This window comes from Pundamilia nyererei, unplaced genomic scaffold (assembly GCF_000239375.1).
Source record: "Pundamilia nyererei isolate P.nyererei 1_Seehausen unplaced genomic scaffold, PunNye1.0 scaffold00029, whole genome shotgun sequence".
Taxonomy (NCBI): domain Eukaryota; kingdom Metazoa; phylum Chordata; class Actinopteri; order Cichliformes; family Cichlidae; genus Pundamilia; species Pundamilia nyererei.
In genome coordinates, this window is record NW_005187430.1 from 3553628 (window position 1) to 3572544 (window position 18917).

The window sequence follows — 18917 nt, forward strand, 5'->3', positions numbered from 1 at the left end:
TAATTCTGCAGCTCAGGGCCATTAAGGGAAAACAAAAGTAAACCAAGCCCCGCTACTTTAAGCAGTGCCATTCCACCCGAGAGCCTAGTGTTTAGAGTGAATCCGATGACAAAACTGAGCACAACAGCTGTCTGCTGCACTGGGTTACTGTCAACACTGAGCTATCACGCGAGCATGCACGTATCTGTGAACCATTCTGATTTCAGCACAGCGGTCTGACCCTAAATTCATATTCAGCTTATCCGGAGGCTACGTTTCTGAGTGCCGGGGTTGTCCTCGACTATGGCGTGTTTCCTGACCTTTATTTACCGTGAGAAGATTCACAGAGCGTGAGTTTCTTTCAGCACTCTGCTTCACAGTCTCCCAGTTATAGACATTCACACCAGGGAACATTGCAACACCCACACTGATCTACTGATGGACACGCAGCAGGGGATTAAAATGCCTTGCTAAAAGGCACTTTGACAGTAGCTCAAACAGGGAAGAACATGAGACTCCTCCAAGCAGATTTTTTTGGTGCTGTGTGAAGATTTGAATCTATAAATCACAGTCCTGCTCCTTTAACCTTTAGGTGTTAACATGTTATTGCTCTCACCTTGATGCCTCCCATTCTCTGCTCTCCCTTGAACTCTTTGCCATTCTTCAGCCAGTGTATGGTTGGTGGTGGGTTTCCAGACGCAGCGCAGCGGAATTTGACGGTGTTGGCCGCAGGAACGGCCAATAATTTCTTGTCCATTCGTTCTGGCCTGGTCCAATATGGCGCTTCTGTTGGGAAAACACAAAAGACTCATTGAAAACTCTTAAGACTTTTAAATATTTCCATTTCAAAGACATTAAATAGATAAGGCGGACTCACGCAATACGAAGATGCCACTTTTTTTTCTCCAAACAGATCTGTCTACGGTTTTCCATTTACTCTTAGATCATAAAACATTTGGGGAAAGACCCTCCAGGAATTTACAGTTACATGTTTTTGTAATTGTTAAAAGACGGCACAGATGGGACAAGTTGCTCTTCTGCCCTTTTTTTTAAACGAGTGCTTCATCTTGGATGAGTTATGCACTATACCAGAACAGATGTGGTGTCACCAGAGGTCTTCCCTCATCTAACAACACAGAGTACCTGCAGTGTTTACAGAGACTAATACACATGTACACTGTTAGGTTTCTGTGATTCATTTTCAGTCATTTTAAGCTCTTTTTTTGTGATTTCAAGATGTTTTTCTTGAGTAAATCATGAGGCTTTTGTTTTGATATCCCAAAGGAAGAGTTGCTTATGGATGTTTGAATGAAACCTTTTCATTTTTTACTGATAAAACAATCTTTCTTCCACGTCGGCCCTTCCTCGCTGTCCACAGAGATACAGTTAAGTTGAAGATGCGCCAGCGGTGTAAAACACAGTTTGACGGATGCTGAAAGAGCTCAAAACGGACGCATGAAGCGTCACGGGGGGACCAGACAAAACCATCTTACCATCTTTCCTCTATAACAAGATGAGGAGTTGGTCTGAATCATGAGATCTTGAGAGTTTGGAAACCTGTCAGGGCGATTTATTGAGTTGTATTGAGAAGACGGTGGACAAAGAGAGCGTAGTGAGTCAGGAAGGGCTATTGTCCATGCTGTGTGGGTGTGGAGAGTGAGAGCAACGAGGCATGGCTTGCTCACTCTCCTCTTGGTATAATCTGTGTGTGTGTGTGTGCTTCCCAGGACAAAAGCTGGGGAGTTGGCTGACCGGTCATCAGATGTCTCTTTTACTTTCTAAATGCAGCAGGAGAGAGTGGAGCTAATTACCATCTCAATAGCCGCGCTTGTGTGTGTGTGTGTGTGTGTGTGTGTGTGTGTGTGTGTGTGTGTGTGTGTGTGTGTGTGTATTTGAGTGAGTCAGGCAATAGTTAAAAAGTAATTCTCACCCTCGAGCGCTGAACGGGCAAATTCCCGTCTCATCTTGGCAACTCAGGTGAGATGTCAATCACCGTTCGATATAACATCTACCTATAAATGCCTTTGATCTACTGTGTGTCTATTTATCAAATGTCTGGGGTGTTCTGATACTTTTCTGACACTTTGGCTCCTACCATCAAACTCTGGCTTCAGCTTCACAGAGTAATTGCAACCAGACTGAGAGAGATGTTCAGCGATTAAAGACACCTACCTATCTTCTTAGAAAGCAAACAAACAGGATGTTACTGAACCCTCTAAACAGACTGTGTGTGTGTGTGTCTGCTAATAAAGCACACAGACCACTGGCTGACTTAGAGACTCCCCAGCTCGCAAAGACAAACACCCTCCACGTGCAATCACACACACATACACACAGACACACACACAGCTTCCACCTTAAAAGGGAAGTGTCTGTTTGAATTCATGACTTCTCTCCCTCCATCTCTCTTTTTCTGTCTCTGGAGCGAAGTTCCACACTCCACACTGGGACAATCCTCCAAAAGCAGTCTGAACACATTGTTTTTTGGCATGGTAATCAGCCACCCTACACACACACTGACACACAGACACACACTCAGTCAAACAGAAACGCTCAGTGAGGTTTTAAACAAGTCTCTAACCCAATGTGTGGTCCTTCTCCTCATCCTCCTCCTTCCCCTGCTGCTGCTGCTGTGGGTCCTGAACTCATCTGGGCCTGAAAACATATTCCTGCTGCTGATCCTTCAGCCACAATGACGCTTATAACCCAAAATAGATGCTTAGGTGGATTCACAGGACGGACTAAAGGAGTCTCCGTGGTTTTGTCACCATAACACACGAAGGTTGTTTTATTCGCGGACCTTCAGCTGCTCTGACTGACGCTCTCCTCTGTGGAATCAGGAGATCAGCCGTCAGTCAGGCAGTCTGGATGAAGCTTTTGAAATCTTCTCGTAATTTGTTGCCCATTGTTGTACTTGTCGCTCATGCGAGCAAGTCTCCTCTCATTCAACGTGTTCCAGATGTAACAATCACCTCCTGTGAACCATTAAGCGAATTAGTAGCTTGCCGAAACAAATGTTTATTCCACGTGAAATTATGCCGTGATTAAGCGGGGACGGTGATTTAACAGTTTAAAAAAAAATCTTTTTTATTCGCGAGACTGAAAAGCTTTCTTTCTGGTGCTTCAAAAATACGATATGCTGGCTCTGCCGATTCTTAAAACAGCTTACTTTTCAGAGAGCTGATGCAGACACTTTCCACCAGAAGGAAAAAAGTGAAAGAGCCGCAGCCTTTTCCAGTTCAGAAAAAGCCGTCGATATTTTGATTTCAGCATGCTTTTGATTTACTGCGCAGCCTTGCTCTGTATGCTCAGCAACACGCAGGAATCCCATCCCGTGTCTAATTGGCAGGATGGTATTTCCTCAGCAGCAGAGGGGAGTGGGATTTTCTGGGAGGGAGGCGAGGAGGCACGGAGGAGGGGAGGGCTGGCACCCCTCAACCCCTCGCAGACGGGGGTTAGAAGGGACTCGACAGATAACCCTGCCCTGCACGGATATGCAGTCGCTGTAGTGGAAACTGGTTTACAATAACATCTTAGCACAACTCAGCAGCTACAGTGTCATGCCCACCTGTCAGACACGGAGGCTAACTGCGAGGGGAATCTCTCTGGGAGCCTATAAATACACGAGCGTGATCCGCTTTGCTTGCTTCATGTTTGATAACAGATTTCAAAGTGTGGCTGGAGAAATCCCACCAACACAGAAGGGGTAGAGATCAGTCAAGGGGGTTGTTTCTGCAGGCACACAAAGTGTCACATTGTCAGCAGGTATATTCTTCCCCATTGCGGCTGCAGCCCTTAAGGTAAGACTCAAACTCAGTGATATGGTGCAAAATATTGTGCAAAAAGCACAAACTAACATAGGAAGACCGTCCACTTTTTGGTCTGGAGCTGGGATTTCCCCTATTATTATTATTATTATTATTATTATTATTATTATTATTATTATTATTATTATTATTATTATTATGTTGTTTTTCTAATTAGGGAGGATATGGTGACCTAGAATCCTCCCTGAAGTTACGCTGCAATAGGCCTAGGCTGCTTCTCATGATGCTGTGAGTCTCCTTCACTCACCTGTTTTCCACTCACTTTGTGTTTATACACTGCTCTACATTTCATTATTAGTCATTATTAATGTCTGTCTCACCCCCAACCATTCCCCATGCCCCTCGATGGGCCTGGTTCTGTTGCAGGTTCCTTCCTGCTAAAAGCAAGTTTTTCCTTCCCAGTGTCGCCATGTGCCTGCTCATAGGGGTTCCTATGATTGTTGGGGTCTACAATATAAAGCGCCTAAAGAAAACTGAACTGAATTGGAATTTTCAAGAGTTTCTCATAAACTTCTTAGTTAAAGGACGGATATCTTGCAAATGTAGCAGAGCTATGCACTCCCTGAGTGCTGATTGTGTTAACAAAAAGAATAAGATTAAATTCTGCTTTTTTGGCTTTGCTTAAATTATGCCTTGCCTTTGCAAGTGTTCCATACACATTACAACCGACTGCCATACAGCCCCCTGCAGCCCTGCGCTCACGTCTTTCTGGCTCATGGATCTGTGCTGCAGGTTGGAGAAGCATGACTGTGGCTCCTCTATCAGCTATGTTGAGTACAACAGCAATTAGCTGGAGCACGACACAGTGCAGTGCTGATCGCCACGGCACAAGCCTCTTCAGCGCTCAGACACCGATCTGGGGAAAAAAAGGGGGGTCTAATTGTGTAATTGTATAATTTGCCCTCACTGACGCCTGCGAGCACACAGGCAGATTTCATTACAGATTACACTGGGGCTCTTTGAAGGCACACTGCCCTGGAGGGCCTGCGGGGACTCAAGGCAAACAGAGCAGGAGGAATGGCGGCTGTGGAGCAGCGTAGCGTGGCCCGGCGTCCAGCTCTCTGCTCTCCTGCCAGGGTAAACAAGGAGGCTGCATAGCTCAGGAGCACAGCACAGATTAACCCTCCCACCCTCGCTCACATACACGCTGCCCTTTTAGTTCGCACAGACTCCAAGTGTGTTCGCTGCTTTCCATGCTGCAAAAAATACTCACACACTCAATTCGCATTCATCGTGTGAGGGCGGACGGCTGTTCAAAAATTGCTCACTTTGTATTTGCCCATCTGTCAGCGCAGCATCTTCAGGGCACTCCATTTTAAAATGTTTTTTCAAGTTTTTACGCATATTTTGAGAGATCAAACGTCAGGTCTGAGAGATTCGAGTGGTAGGTTCTTGCGCACTCATTGCTGAAGTTGGCATCGCTCTGGTCACTTTACACAAGTTTTGTGACTGCAAAAATAGTCCACAGACAGCAAAGTCCTTGAAAGCACCTTGGCTCTAATTCCAACAGTTTTCTTTAGGGCCACGCTCTAAAGATCATGTAGGTCATCATACAGGTAGGGCCTCTTCCTCCCCACTTCAAGCGCTCTTAACTCGTGGGTCGGACCGCACTCGTCCTTGAATGCAACCTTCAGCTTGTTCTCAAATCCACCTGCAAAACTGCGTGACTACATCCACATCTTATTGAGAAAACCTCTCATACGAGCACCTGGCAAATGAATCAAGACTGTCTCTGTGTTGGTTTCTGCTAAATTTGTGTCTCCAAGACCATAAAATTGCAAAGATGACAAACACAGAAATACATGTTGAAAACAATGCACACCACGCTGTTTCAGCTGCAAAGGTACCGCTAATTAATTTGGACATGTGTTGCACAGAGGAGGCCACCTGTTTCCCTGACACCTTTGTTCACTCTCAATATCTCAAAATGCTGCTGAGGCTAACAAAAGAAGCCTACCGACAGCAACAATGCAACTCTCATTGATGAATAATTACTCAGTAAATATTTTAGTTCCCCAGCTGGAAACTTTTTCTTAAAGTGGTCAGGTTAATGCTGCCTGCTTTCCTTGTTTCCTGCGCCCTCTCTTCTCATTAATACCCCGACATTTTCACCATCTCCACATATCTGTTATCGTCTGCTCAGCTTGTAGATGTGGATCTTCTTTCGGGGACTCTGTCTGGTTGTGTGGTTTGTCACATGGCTCCTTCCTGCTACAGCTGGCTAATTAGCATTGGCTTTGCGGACATTAAGCGGCGATAGGGGTTTAAAGTTTCTGGGCTAATCCCTCTGCTTTTGGTCAGGAAATCAGAGCCTTATATGTCATGAGGTAGACTTACTTTAAGAGATTAAGTCTGGCAGTCTGAGGCTATTTACCGGCATTCAGGATGTCTGCCGTAAGCTGTTACCGCCTCTGCCACTTCAGCCCGTTTAGAAAAAACACACTGCAGGCTTTCACTGCGACGTGAAGCTGTGCATTCAGAGATTTTACGCTGAAGCTGTTAGCAAGCTTTTCCAACAAAGACCGCATCGGGAAGTTTTCTTTAAGAAAACGTATTTATTTTGTTCATTTTTTCTATCTCTCTGGATAAAAGCAATCAGTTAAATCAATTCTAATTTAAGTCGAACTGAATCAAGTCTGAAAGATTAAAAGTCAAACATGAAAACGAAGCAATATTAGGTTTGAGTCTCTCACACATATTGAGTAGGTTTAATAGTTTAAATGTTGATATTGACAAAAGTAAAACATTTGTAAGCTGACCTCAGGTCAAACATTTAGAAACTGGTATAAGATGCAACTAAGTTCCCCAGAATCATTAAATGAGCACCATCTTAATTCCAGATCACTTTAAAAAGCATTATTCTTATTTATTTTCTGGATACACCTAGTTGCTGTTGGTTCTGGAGTGGCCACATTTATATTTCCGTGGAATAGCTTTGCTTGTTTTTCACATGATTTTAGAAAATTTAAAATTTCTTGTTTCTCTTGAACACCAGTTCATCTCCCCTTCCCGATCCATCTCTCGCCATGCAATCGTTGTAGCTGGATAACAAACGATTGGGTGAACTGTTAATGATGACCACGGGGCACTGAGAGTTTCAGGAGCGGCAGTATCTCCCACAATCATTGCCTCAGCTTCAGTTTTATTTTAGTTTGAGCTGAGTGTGACGACGTTTGATTTGGTTGGATCTTTGTAGCGACTTTCACAAAGGGGCTTTGATTTCGGCTGGACGTGCGCCTGTCGCTCTGTCACTGAAGCAGTTGCGCATTTTGCTTTTGGCACCAATTTTGTTGAGTGGTTAAGGGTGGACTGGGAGTTGGTTCAACATATCATGGTCTGTTTGACATCGTTAGCATGTTTTGGGCTTTCACTTTTATACAGTCTGCTGACTCCCCCTTTTTTCGTCTCTGCATCCTACACTCTATCTTTTACCCTTCACTTATATCCCATTGTCTTCCCTTTATTACTGTAGTTCCATCAACTCTTTCCTCTCACTTTTTAGATTCGTCTCTGACTGTCAGCACCTCACCTTCTGCTGTCTCGCTCCGTATGGTACAACAAAGGCAGCACAGTGTGGCGTCTGGCTGGTCGAGAGCTTGCCGAGAGGGGTGGAGGTGCTTTCTGTCTCTCTGGAGTCATGCTAGCTGACAGAATAGAGCGTGTAAAGTGTGTGCAGCCAGTGAAAGCCATCCCTCCTCGTTCTTTGTTCACCTACACCTGAACTCGGCAGGTCTCTGAATGCCAAAACAGCTCACATCACAAAAGAGCAATGAGAGGGGCTGTTACCTGCTGGAGAAACAGCAGCCTTTGATCTGTGCGACAGTGGCATTTAGTTTTGTGCTTGTGGGGGAAGGTTTAATGCGAGCGATTATAAGAGCCATATAATGTCAATTACAGATATACAACTCTGATTACGCTCATACAAGCCTGCATAAATCCATTTGTAGTCACACAGTGGCCCATAAAAGCAACTTTGTGGGGACGTGATGTTGCTCCTGCAGATGAACTCTTTTATCACTATGACAAATGAAATGAGTTTAAATTGTAAACTGCACATTAACTTCTGAGGATAAAGGTGCAAGTGTGGTGTAAATAATATGAAGAGCTCATTTATGTACGACATAGGGAATTTATAACTTTATAAATATCTGACACAGGACCTTAAAGATGCATTTGGCCCTTCAGTTCCTCCAAGCCTCATCAGAAATGGTGTTGATTTCTGATGCCATTTTTGGTTGCTGGGGTATTCCCATGATGCATTGAGTATTTCTTCTTTAGTCACCTTTCTCACTCACTATGTGCTAATTGACATCTCTGCATTGAATCACACTTGTTATTCATCTCTGGCTCTCTTCCACAGCATGTCTTTCATCCTGTCTTCCTTCTCTCTCTCAATGAGCCTGGTTCTGCTGGAGGTTTCTTCCTGTTAAAAGGGAGTTTTTCCTTCCCACTGTCGCCAAAGTGCTTGTTCAAAGGGGGTCATTTGATTGTTGGGTTTATCTCTGTATGTATTACTGTAGGGTCTACCTTACAATATAAAGCGCCTTGAGGCGACTGTTGTTGTGATTTGGCGCTGTATAAATAAAACTGAATAAAATTGAATTTTTATGGAAGGAAACAGAGGAAAAAACTGAGGTATGGCAAATTACACAAGAACTTTACTGGCAGTCGGTGGCAGCAGGTCTCATGGTGTGACAAATCCAAATTTAAAACTTTTCGGTTCAAATTTACATCATATATATGGAGCAGGTGAGGACGGATGTGTAAAGCTAAAGCACGGTGGAGGCTCTGTCATGTTTAGGGCTGCATTTCAACCAGTGCTGTTGGAGATCTTATCAAAATTGATGGAGCTTTAAAAGCAGAAAAGTACCATCAGGTTTTGACCCACCATGCAGTTATTGATCTCAGCATTACTGAAGCAGTGTGGAATCATCTTTACAGAGAACAGACAGAGCGTTCTCACTCCCGAGGCGTAACATGTCGACGTTTTGTCTCGTCCCGCGGCGTTCCTGAGGAACGCGAAAGGAGACCTTCGGCGTTCTTAGGGTACGCGGCGGGTTATGGCTGGAATCCAGTGCAATGACGCTCCCGCGGTAATAGACGTTCCAGCCCTGTATTCCAGCCCTAAACCTAACCTTATCCCTAGCCCTAACCATAACCTTATTCCTGACCTTAACCAGGACTTTAATGATGTTAAATAGCGTGTTTCTAAGCGATTTGAAGAAAAAGAGCGAACATGTGTAGATTCAGTCCAGAGGGTTCTCATATTTCCTCTGTTTTCCGAGGTCGTCATTTAGGAACGTGGTGGGTAGCCGAAAACGTAATATGGTGACGATTTGTCACCTAGCGTAAAATGTTACGCTTTGGGAGTGAGAACGGGTTGGAACAGAACAAACCAAAGAACCTTGAAGAACCTTAAATGTCCTTGAAGAATCCTGGAGAACTATTTATGAAGACTGCTTAAAGAAAGCTTGACTAAGAGAGTTCAATCGGCATTGCAGAGTAAAGGTGTTCATAATAAATATTGACTTAAGCTATCATTCTACAAACTCTATTGTTGGCCTATGTTCTGTGTTTCCACATATGTTTGAACATGTTTCAAGAAATCGCTGTACCCATTTACCTATTTCCTTGCAAACTATAAAGAGATGAGGACTGGTTCAACACTCTTGCACAATACTGCATTTCCTGATGAGAGACGTATCATACTTTCTGATTGTGAAATGTGGTTTAAGAAAAGAATTCACCATTTTCATTACCTGCACCTTCAGGGTCTTCATCATAATCTTCATCATCACCAGACGACAGAGAATCTGACGAAAGAAAATACAAAAAAAAGAGTTTAATTAATTATTAATTTATGGCTGGAATGAAATTATTTCATTTAAAATAATATAAATGAGCAATAATTCATTTAAAAAAATACAGCAGTTGTATGAGAAGACACATAATACAGTGTATTTTCTTATACAACTCCTTGAACTATTTTGCATTTTGGATAAGAAGGAAACTACATGTGGAAAGTTTGTAGACCAGAATGTATTTTATGCAACAAGAGGAAGATAAAGGGAAAAGGGGTGTTCACAACCAAGCACGAATAGACAAACAAGCACGAATAGACAAACAAGCACAAAGACACACACACACACACACACACACACACACACACACAGATGCATGAATGCATATTAAAGCTGTTCATTCAGAAACTCATGAATGAGCCCACAGTTCTCTGTAGCGTGGCAGCTCTCTCAGATATTGCAATCCAAACATTTCCACAGACGGTACAAATAAGAGGGTCATTAGTGTCGCTGAGACGCACTTGCACAAGAGTGTGCGCGCATGTGCTGATACACGCACAAAAACTATTCTTTCTAGCTATCTCTGCAACACACACTGACCCTAACTCTTGCTAACGGTTAGCGCGCCGGTTTACGCCAAATTACTTTCCATCTTGCTCTCCATCTTGTTTAGGTTTGCTGTATCACACGTTTTCACTCCGCTGCTGTAATTATTTTCGATGTGACCTCAACGTTTTCTGGTTCAGCTCCACGGGTCTGGTTAATGAGAGCCAGCTGTTACCTCGACAACTCAAACTGCTCCTGGAACTAGCAGGTTTTGTTTCTATTATTGGACACATCAGCCCACAACTCCACTCTGCTAGTGCTTTGCACCTTAGAAGCAAGGCAGCAGTTACAGTTGACTGACGGATCGGACGGGTGCCAGCACTGTATCAGTAAACCAAGTATTTAACGCACTATAGTGGTTGTCAAAATGAATTACATAATAGAAAACTTTGGAATAAAAGAGAGAAATAATAGAGAAAAGCAGGCACATGTATTTTAGTGCACTTATAAAGCTCTAAAGCCTTCTGCCTCAATAGATGAAAGGATTAGTTTAGCTTTAGCATACAGTTAGGATACAGTGTAGCCATAGACTGGACATAAAGGATGGACGTAACCACCTTAAACATTTTGACAGCTGCCATCTTGTTATCTGTGGAATCAGACATCACGTGAAAAGGTTGACCGACAAAGTAGCCACATCGTAAATCCCAGTTTATTGTCTATTTTACTGTATTCGGATCGATTTTGTTAACGCTATATTAAACAGCACTTGAAACAAGTGATGGAGTCCATAAACTCGTAAGAGAAATGTTCACTTAGATCGCAAATCAAGCGAGCAGTAGAGTCTTTTTCTTTTTAACTAGAGGATTTGCTCCATGCAGGCTTTGAGAAGAAGTCAGGTTTAGGCCACTTCATCCTTCATAGTCTATGGGTGCAAATGCTCATCTTTAGCCGTTGTTATTTGCTATTATTGTTTATTGTGTTTCTTAAACACATAAACAAGTGAATGATTAAATCTTAAACCATTTAATCATTAGTCATAAGTCTTTTGTCATGCCCATCACCCCCAACGGTCGCAGCAGTTGCTGCCTGTGTCTGAGCCTGGTTCTGCTGGAGGTTTCTTCCTGTTAAAAGGGTTTTTCCTTCCCACTTTCGCCAAGTGCCTACTCATAGGTGGTTACCAGATTCTTGGGGTTTTCTGTGTATTATTGTAGGGTCTTTAGCTTGCAGTATAAATCACCTTGAGGCAACTCTTATTGTGATTTAGCGCTTTATAAATAAAACTGAATTTTTGTCAATAAGTAATTCACGCACTCCTTTGTACAAACCTCAGTTTGTAGTTGTACTGTGTGTGTACAGTGAGATTTGGCCCCTTTCTACTGCCTGGAAGCTGTCCAAGTGCTAAATCTGATACCGCCCCTAAGTTTCTGACACCTTGCTCAAATATTTGAGGGAAAACACAATAGTCCATGTGTGTTTTAGATAAAACGGAGGCTCTATGTTTAAAGTAGAGGGAGGAGAATCGGCGGTATAAGGGGGGAAAAAACAGGATACTGAAACGCATACTGGAAGAAGTCTGGCTTCTTGAGTAATTTAAACATGCACGGAGAGCCGAAACAATATGAAATGTCAGACATTAGTGTGAAATGAACTGGCAGCCTGTGCAACACCTGAGACATGTTAAGTGGAGGTGGAACCAGCTTCAGTTATCTCTATTTATCAACTTCTTCATAAAAAAAAGTCAGATTTTAAAGGAGAACGCCTCTTATTCTTCCTTTTAAGTCACTGATGAAGGTACTGTGTTTGCACAGTGTCCTGGTGTGCAGTTTGGAGCTGATACGAAGATCCGGGAGGAGAACCTGCCCACCTCTGATCAGTAATCGAAAATGCCCATTTTCTTCCCAGTTTTCTGCCAAACAAGTGCATCTGTGTGTGTGTGTGTGTGTGTGTGTGTGTGTGTGAGGAGGTGGGGTGAGTGAGCTGAGAGTGAACTCTCTCATTTCTTGCCACCCCATCTGCTTTCAATGATGAAATGTTTCAAGCTAATTGCTTTCTAATTAGTTGTCAATAACAGGCTCAGTTGGTGTCCATGAGTTTTACGGGTAAATGCGGCTCCACTTTTAAGCACACACACACACACCCACACACAGAGCCTCCCCCACCCCCTACACAAGCATTCCTATTAGAGCTCCGCTTGCATCGCACACTTGTTTAAAATGTTTCCCATCCCCTCGCCGGATAATGAATTTCACCTTTGACTATGCATCAGGAGGTGGGAATCTGTGTGAAGCTTGGCTGGGTGTTAGCTGGTGAAAGCCTGTACCGGTATGCTGGATATGTGCTTGTGTGTGTGTTGGTGTGTGTGTGTGTGTGTGTGCAGCTTGGCAGGCAGATGACATGGAGCTGAAACTGAGCAGGAGTAGCAAATAATAGAAATTTCCTCCTGAGCTAAGTTTTCAGTGTTTCTCTATAAACAGCTGTCATGTAGAGACAGCGCTACTGTAACTGTTTGAGTATATTTATTGATAGAAAATACTTTCAGACTCGGTTTGTCTGTCAGACAGGCAGAACAACCGAGACAGGTCGGATTTCAGAGAGCTCTGCGAGGTGCAGCCAAAGCGCCTGTTTCTGCTGGAGCTCTGCTAGTAACTCAACTATCTTAAAAATATTGTGGGTCTCGTATCCTATTTAAAGCTCAACAGTTAACGTATCTGCCTTCCACTTTTGCATTTAAATATAAGGCTAGATGGCCCTACTCAGAGTTTTCAGATACTCAACAACTTTTGTCTTTTCTACACACTTTCCCCACGCTCTCACCTGTCACCCTGATGGTGTAGTTGCTGAGCAGCGTGTTGCTCCGGGCGAGGTGGCACGAGTAGACCCCGGAGTCGTCATACGACACATTGATAATGCGGAGTATCCTCTGGCCCAACCGTATCCGGTTGCAAGGCACAAGTCCAGCGCCGTCTTTTAACCACACAATAGGCTCCGTGTGGTCTTCCTGCTCTTCCGGGTCACATGACATTTCCAGAGTGTCCCCGATGCCCAGAACATAGTCCTCCAGGAAGGCCGTCTCGCTGGATACAGGCTCTGCAAACAAAAAAAGAAGGAATGGTTTATGTAAGAAGAAATTTTTAATAAATGCAATCAACTTCATGCACGGGGTCAGTATTTAGCCTCACCTCTAAGTCAAAAAACAATCTGATAATAAAGCAAGATCGGACACCTCTGCCCATATCAACCTTCAAAAAAGCAATAAAGTAGCAGAATTAAGTAATTTGACCCTGAGAGTCAGAAAAGTGCAACTTTTTTTTAATTGTCGAGTATGCAGATCTGTGTGGAAATGACCTCCCCACCCTCACCCCTCCCTCCCTCGTCTCCACGCCTCCTCCTCAGCTGGCCCTGGTCAAACACCAGCTCATTTACTCCGCGAGCTCCGTGAGCCAGCTTGGTTAGAGCCAAGGAAAAATCAACATGTTTACAAGCCTTGCTAAGGATGCCAGCCTCCACTGGAGGACGGTGGAGACATGGAGGGACACGTCTGGATAAACAAACTCTGGCTCCCCTCGTGTCTCCTGCAGTCCCCTCATTAGAGATGTCTTCTTATTCTGAACTTAATCACACGTCATCACCCATTGCAGAGACACAAGAAAGATGGCCTTATGCGCCCACTGGTTTATTTACTAGCTTATTTAAGCAAACACACTTTAAAAAACACACACATTTAGGACACTTACGAGGACGTCACAGACGCTTTCACACACGCGGGAATGTAGCCACTGTAGAAGTCTTCGAATGAGCTGCTCAGGCAACAGAGTACACAACGCACACTTGTTTGCTTGCACAAGTGCACACCCACCCACCCACCCACCCATGGGAAACAGTGAATGAGGTGTGTTAAGAGTGTGATTTGCGATGGCAAATACACCCACTGTTGACCCGCTAAAAGGGCAACGATGTTACTCAAGCAGCGATCGTGAACGCAGCCCTCTGGAGAAACGCTCCATGATTTTAAAAAAAGGCCAATTAATTTACTAACTATCACCCTGATATTAAACTTAAACAAGTAACGCACAAAGCAACTTCAGCCATTAGAGAAATGTGGTGGAGTCAACAAGCCCAACGCATTTCTCCCATGTAGCGCGGATCATAAATAAAATGAACGGGACAGATGATTTGTGCGTCTTTTTCTCTGTCTTATTGCATCCATCGACCCATTAAAAAATCCTGGAGATATTAAGTCAATGTGCTGAATGCCGCTGTGCAGTTCTCTGCGTAGCCTCTGGCTTTGACAGCCGCATTTACAATGCTTTTTGTTCAAACAAAAAAAAGGTCCATTCAGGAGAAGAAAAACACTGAGGCAACAGTGCCGAACGCATAAATCCAAGCCCAGCATGAATGAATGAATGAATGGCTATGGAACAAACGCAGAATACAGGCCACAGAATATCTCCAGGTCTTAAAACATGGGAAATTTGGGTTTATGACATAGATATAATAATCTCCAGAGACTCATAGCTCACTTGTGCTTTATGGAAGGCGAGCGCTCGAGCACAACCTCGTATGGCAGCTCTGAATGAGCAGCAGCAGCAGCTAGAAGTGTTTCTTTGTATGAGGCACTGACTTGGTTTAGAACCATTTTTATTTCTTGCACACAATAATGTGCAACCATTCAAAGAGTCTCACTTTTATGTGCTAAAGTTTTGATATATATACAAAAGGATTGGCCAATATTAGCATACAGGCTTAAAACATGCCACAAAGTTGCCCTTCTTTCCAGAAAACTGGTAATATTCATAATGTGTACAAATCTACTCTAAGCAGGCTATGGCTTTAGTGGAGAAAAATCTGGATTAAGCAGTAAAGTTTATTTAATTAGGATTTGTTAATAGCAAGGCGAGGCGTTCATGTGATCCAGCTTGCAAAACAATACTTTTTTCCTTTTTCACTTTGATCCTGGGGAAAATGGATAGGACAAACATTTGCACACCACTTGGATGTTTACACCACCAGAGGCTAAACAAATCCAATTTACAGAAAGAGCAAAACAAAGAAAAAATATACTTCTTGGACGTTAAGGGAGGAAAAAACCCTCAATTTTTCAGATGTTGCACAAAGGAGCAAAGAACCCTTTTCTTAGTCACTATCAATGACCAAATATGTGTTTCTTTCTCAGATCCTGCACTTTGAAATGCAGATTTGGAAAGTGCTTTGAATAAAAAGTGGATTTTTGGTTTGAAAAAGCCTCACGCCGTGCCGGCTGCACAACCTCTCAGGACAGATGTACCAGCCGGTGAGCTCGGGTGGAGACCCGGGTCTCCACGCTGCACCTTTCAAGTGAAACTTCTCCTACGTGAAGTGATGTGTTTGATCACACTGACAAGAGACGGCTCTTTGAGCGGCAATAAAATGTGCTCGTGGTGGTGAGTCACAGAGAAATATTCCTTAATTAGCAGCTGATAACCTAAAGAAAAAAAAATCCGGCTGCTGTGTGCCTAGCTGTGGAAGAATGGGGTTTTAATAGGCAGTGTCTGGGTGGGTGCTTATGGAAGTGACTAAATGTGAAGCAGGGTGTTGCTCGGGCACTTTTTTCCTGCATACAAGTTAAGATAAAAAACGAATCAAAGGTAGTTTGATTCATTTCATTCAGCAGAATGAAGTAAAACTCGGCCACAGCGTCTCACGTGGTTCCCTGCATCTGAAAGGCTGAAAACACTCAGCAATCTGTGCATTCACGACTGGATGTAATACCGGTAGCTTAGCTGTAGCATTTGTAGCTGAGGGCTTCAGCTTCCGGGTAACAAGGAAATGACGTCATTCACGTAGATTACTGATTGGCAGCGCTAACTCGAAATTTCGAGTTGCTTTTCTCAAAATTTTGAGTTAATAAATCGAAATTTCGAGTTAATATGTCGAAATTTCGAGAAAGTAACTCAAAATTTTGAGTTATGGATCCTTTTTTTTTTGTGGCGGAAACAGGCTTCCATATTAGTGAAACTCCCCTTTCTGTCAGTGTAAAGAAGTTTAACAACACAGTCAATCACTGAGATATCCTAGATACAAGAAAAAGAAGTGCAATTTCAACAGTACACCTCAGTTTTTTTAAATGATAAATGCTGTAGTAAGAAATCTGTCAGCACGACTCTCAAACTGTAAGAAACAAATGCGTTGAGTTACAGAAGAAGTGTATCCAATAGATACACTGTGTAATCTTTGGTACCGACCGCATGAATGGTCATATGGGAGGTCTTTATCAGTAAAGATAAAGCTATAAAAGTTACGAAAATACAGTTAAATGTTGAAAATGAGTGCCTTCTTTCACATTTACCGAAGCTCTCCAGTTGGACGTCTTTGCAGGGACGATTCTGGGTCCTGGTGTTTGACACCCCTGATCTAGACCTTCCTGCCGTGTGTGTGTCTGTGTGTGTGTTTGAGGGTGGAAATCTCCCAACGGAACCTGCAGCCAGCTGGAAGCAATGTGTGATGTGTGTTTTTGAGTGTGTGTGCTAGAGTGGATGTGGGTTCTGATATGTGTGCGTATATTTGTGCAGTACAGGCTGGACAGTCACTCCATAAATCAAGAGACCCCTGCCCTCCTGGCCCTTCTAACCCTCGCGGCTCAATATCATAACAAATAGCCCTTCAGAATAATATAAAGTCTGTCTTTGAGATAGGACCGCGCGCTGTCCGCTAACGTGCCGCTAACAGACCCCATCTTTTTCTGCGCCTCTGAAGAGGTTTATTTATCCTCTACAAACTTCTCGATGAAAAGGCCTCTTTATGTGGGGGAACCTTTCCACGCCTGTCTTTCTCCCACTCGAGCGCACACACTGAAGGACTGAGCGACGGATCCCGAGGAACAGGAAGGAGTGTAGGCCAGACCGAGAAGCTGTCGCCGTGGCCGCTGTCATATCAGGACTTTTTAAGGGAAATTCTCAAGTTGTCAGCAGATCTCAAAGGTTTTCGCTCTGAGAAAGAACACGAGGTTTTGATAGAGATGTGAACAAATGCAGGCCAACATCACAAATATAAAAAACTGTGCAGTCTTGAATAAGGCACGCTCCTCTCTGCCTTCTCAGTGCGTGCATGTGCATCCCTGGGCTTTCCTGTTTCTGTGGTCTGCCACCCTGTTTTCACTATATTTGTTTACATGTCTAGATCCGATTTTCCCCCCTAAATCTAAGCTTTTGACGCCAACGTCTGAGCGATGGGGGAAAAGAGGAAGATCAAGCAGGGTCGAGTCGAGCAAGAATCCTTAAGATGCGGTTTTATATTACGTTCTGTATTTGGGTGGGATGTTTCCTGATACGTATCCTTCTTGACACATTCAGAGTGAAGAGAGCATTTTCTGAAGTTCACATCCGTCAGTAAACAAGTACGTTGATGCATCACGATGCTGCATTTTGATGAATTCATTTTCTGCTCTGAAGGAGGCGAACACGTCGAGTTTCATCTTTCAGCGCTGAGAGACTAATCCTTAAAAAGTTTGGTTGTTTAAGTACCCTTCCTAACTTCCTGCTGATGATGGTCCGGGTTGATTTATGAAGCTGCTTCAGTCGGGCTGTTTTACATAAGGCAGAATCCAAACTGGTTCAAAGAGGCAAGAGGGATCGTAAATGGTGACCGATAACAGGACTCACTTTCTTCGGGGAAGGAGGGCTTAACAGGTACTTTTATTGAGCCTGGTACAAAAGCAGGAGCACATACTTTTTCAGACCATATCTGCTTCTAAACTGCTCTTGAAAGTGATGGATTCCAGATGGGCCGGGGAGACGTTCATCTTTATCAAGCGCCCTCTTTTTCCTCCTCCTCCTCCTCACTACAGCTAATAACACAACAAGGCCATGTTTCCAACATGTGCGGAGCGTGCCGATGCTAAACCAGCAGCAAACAATTTAGCAGCAAATGGTCTTTTCAAGAAGGTAATTAGTTGTTTGCTTCTACTGCAGAAAAAGGCCGGACTTCGTCTTTTTAAGCAAATACATCACTAATTCACACAGGGCAACAAACAGGTTTTAGGATTTTACACAGAGAATGACTAACTTTTGCTGAATCTTAAGTTGTTTTCACACATATGCACGTGCAATGTTAGGAAAATGGTTTTCTACTCTACTCTAAGACTCAAGATCCCTCATTCACACACAATCATACAAGCAGCTTTTTCTATGCCTAAGCGCTTTCTATCCAACATTCACACACATCCAAGCTCTGATGAACACATCACAGAGCAACTTGGGGTTCAGTTTCTTGCCCAGGGATACTTTGGCATGCAGGCCGGAGCAGCCAGGGAATGAACCACCATGAGTGGATGACTCGCTCTTCCTCCTGAGATGTAGTCAGCCCAGATCAGAATCAGGACATGTTTTCAATTTGTTCAGCAGGAGATTTTCATAATCTCCTCAGAGAAAAGATGCATTGTATCAAATTTAGCTACTAGCTAATTTTAATCTGCAGATCCTGGACAGGTCAAACAACAGACAGAAATTTATAAAAACACATCTTCAGTAAGCAAATTACACTAATATGATCACTTTTAATCACTTTTATTTAGGCTAAGGTCCTGTCTGGGTCGGGCGTGCAGGAGGAAAGACACATGACGCATGCTCGCTATGACTCCGCCAGATGCTTTACGTGCACTGTTCTCACTTTTTAAATTATCAACCATGATAAAGAAATCATAAACACTAAGATAAAAAAAATAAAGTTACTTTGAGTTATAAAAACACTAAATTGCCCTCTAAAGATATTTCCCGAAGAGCTCGAT

General features: G+C 43.4%; 1 protein-coding gene across 5 annotated transcripts in view; it reads right to left on the reverse strand.

Moving 5' to 3' along the window:
• The window catches only part of fgfr3 (fibroblast growth factor receptor 3), a 61115-nt gene that overhangs the window by 25064 nt on the left and 17134 nt on the right, over window positions 1-18917 (reverse strand). For 4 of the 5 annotated variants that reach the window (XM_013909724.1, XM_013909723.1, XM_013909721.1 and 1 more), the window contains exons 3-5: window positions 12971-13243; window positions 9554-9619; window positions 596-765 (exon numbers count right to left, since the gene is read on the reverse strand). In XM_013909724.1, the coding sequence (XP_013765178.1) occupies window positions 596-765; window positions 9554-9619; window positions 12971-13243 (509 nt within the window). The remainder of the gene's footprint in view (window positions 1-595; window positions 766-9553; window positions 9620-12970; window positions 13244-18917) is intronic. The other variant, XM_013909725.1, reaches the window with a different exon arrangement.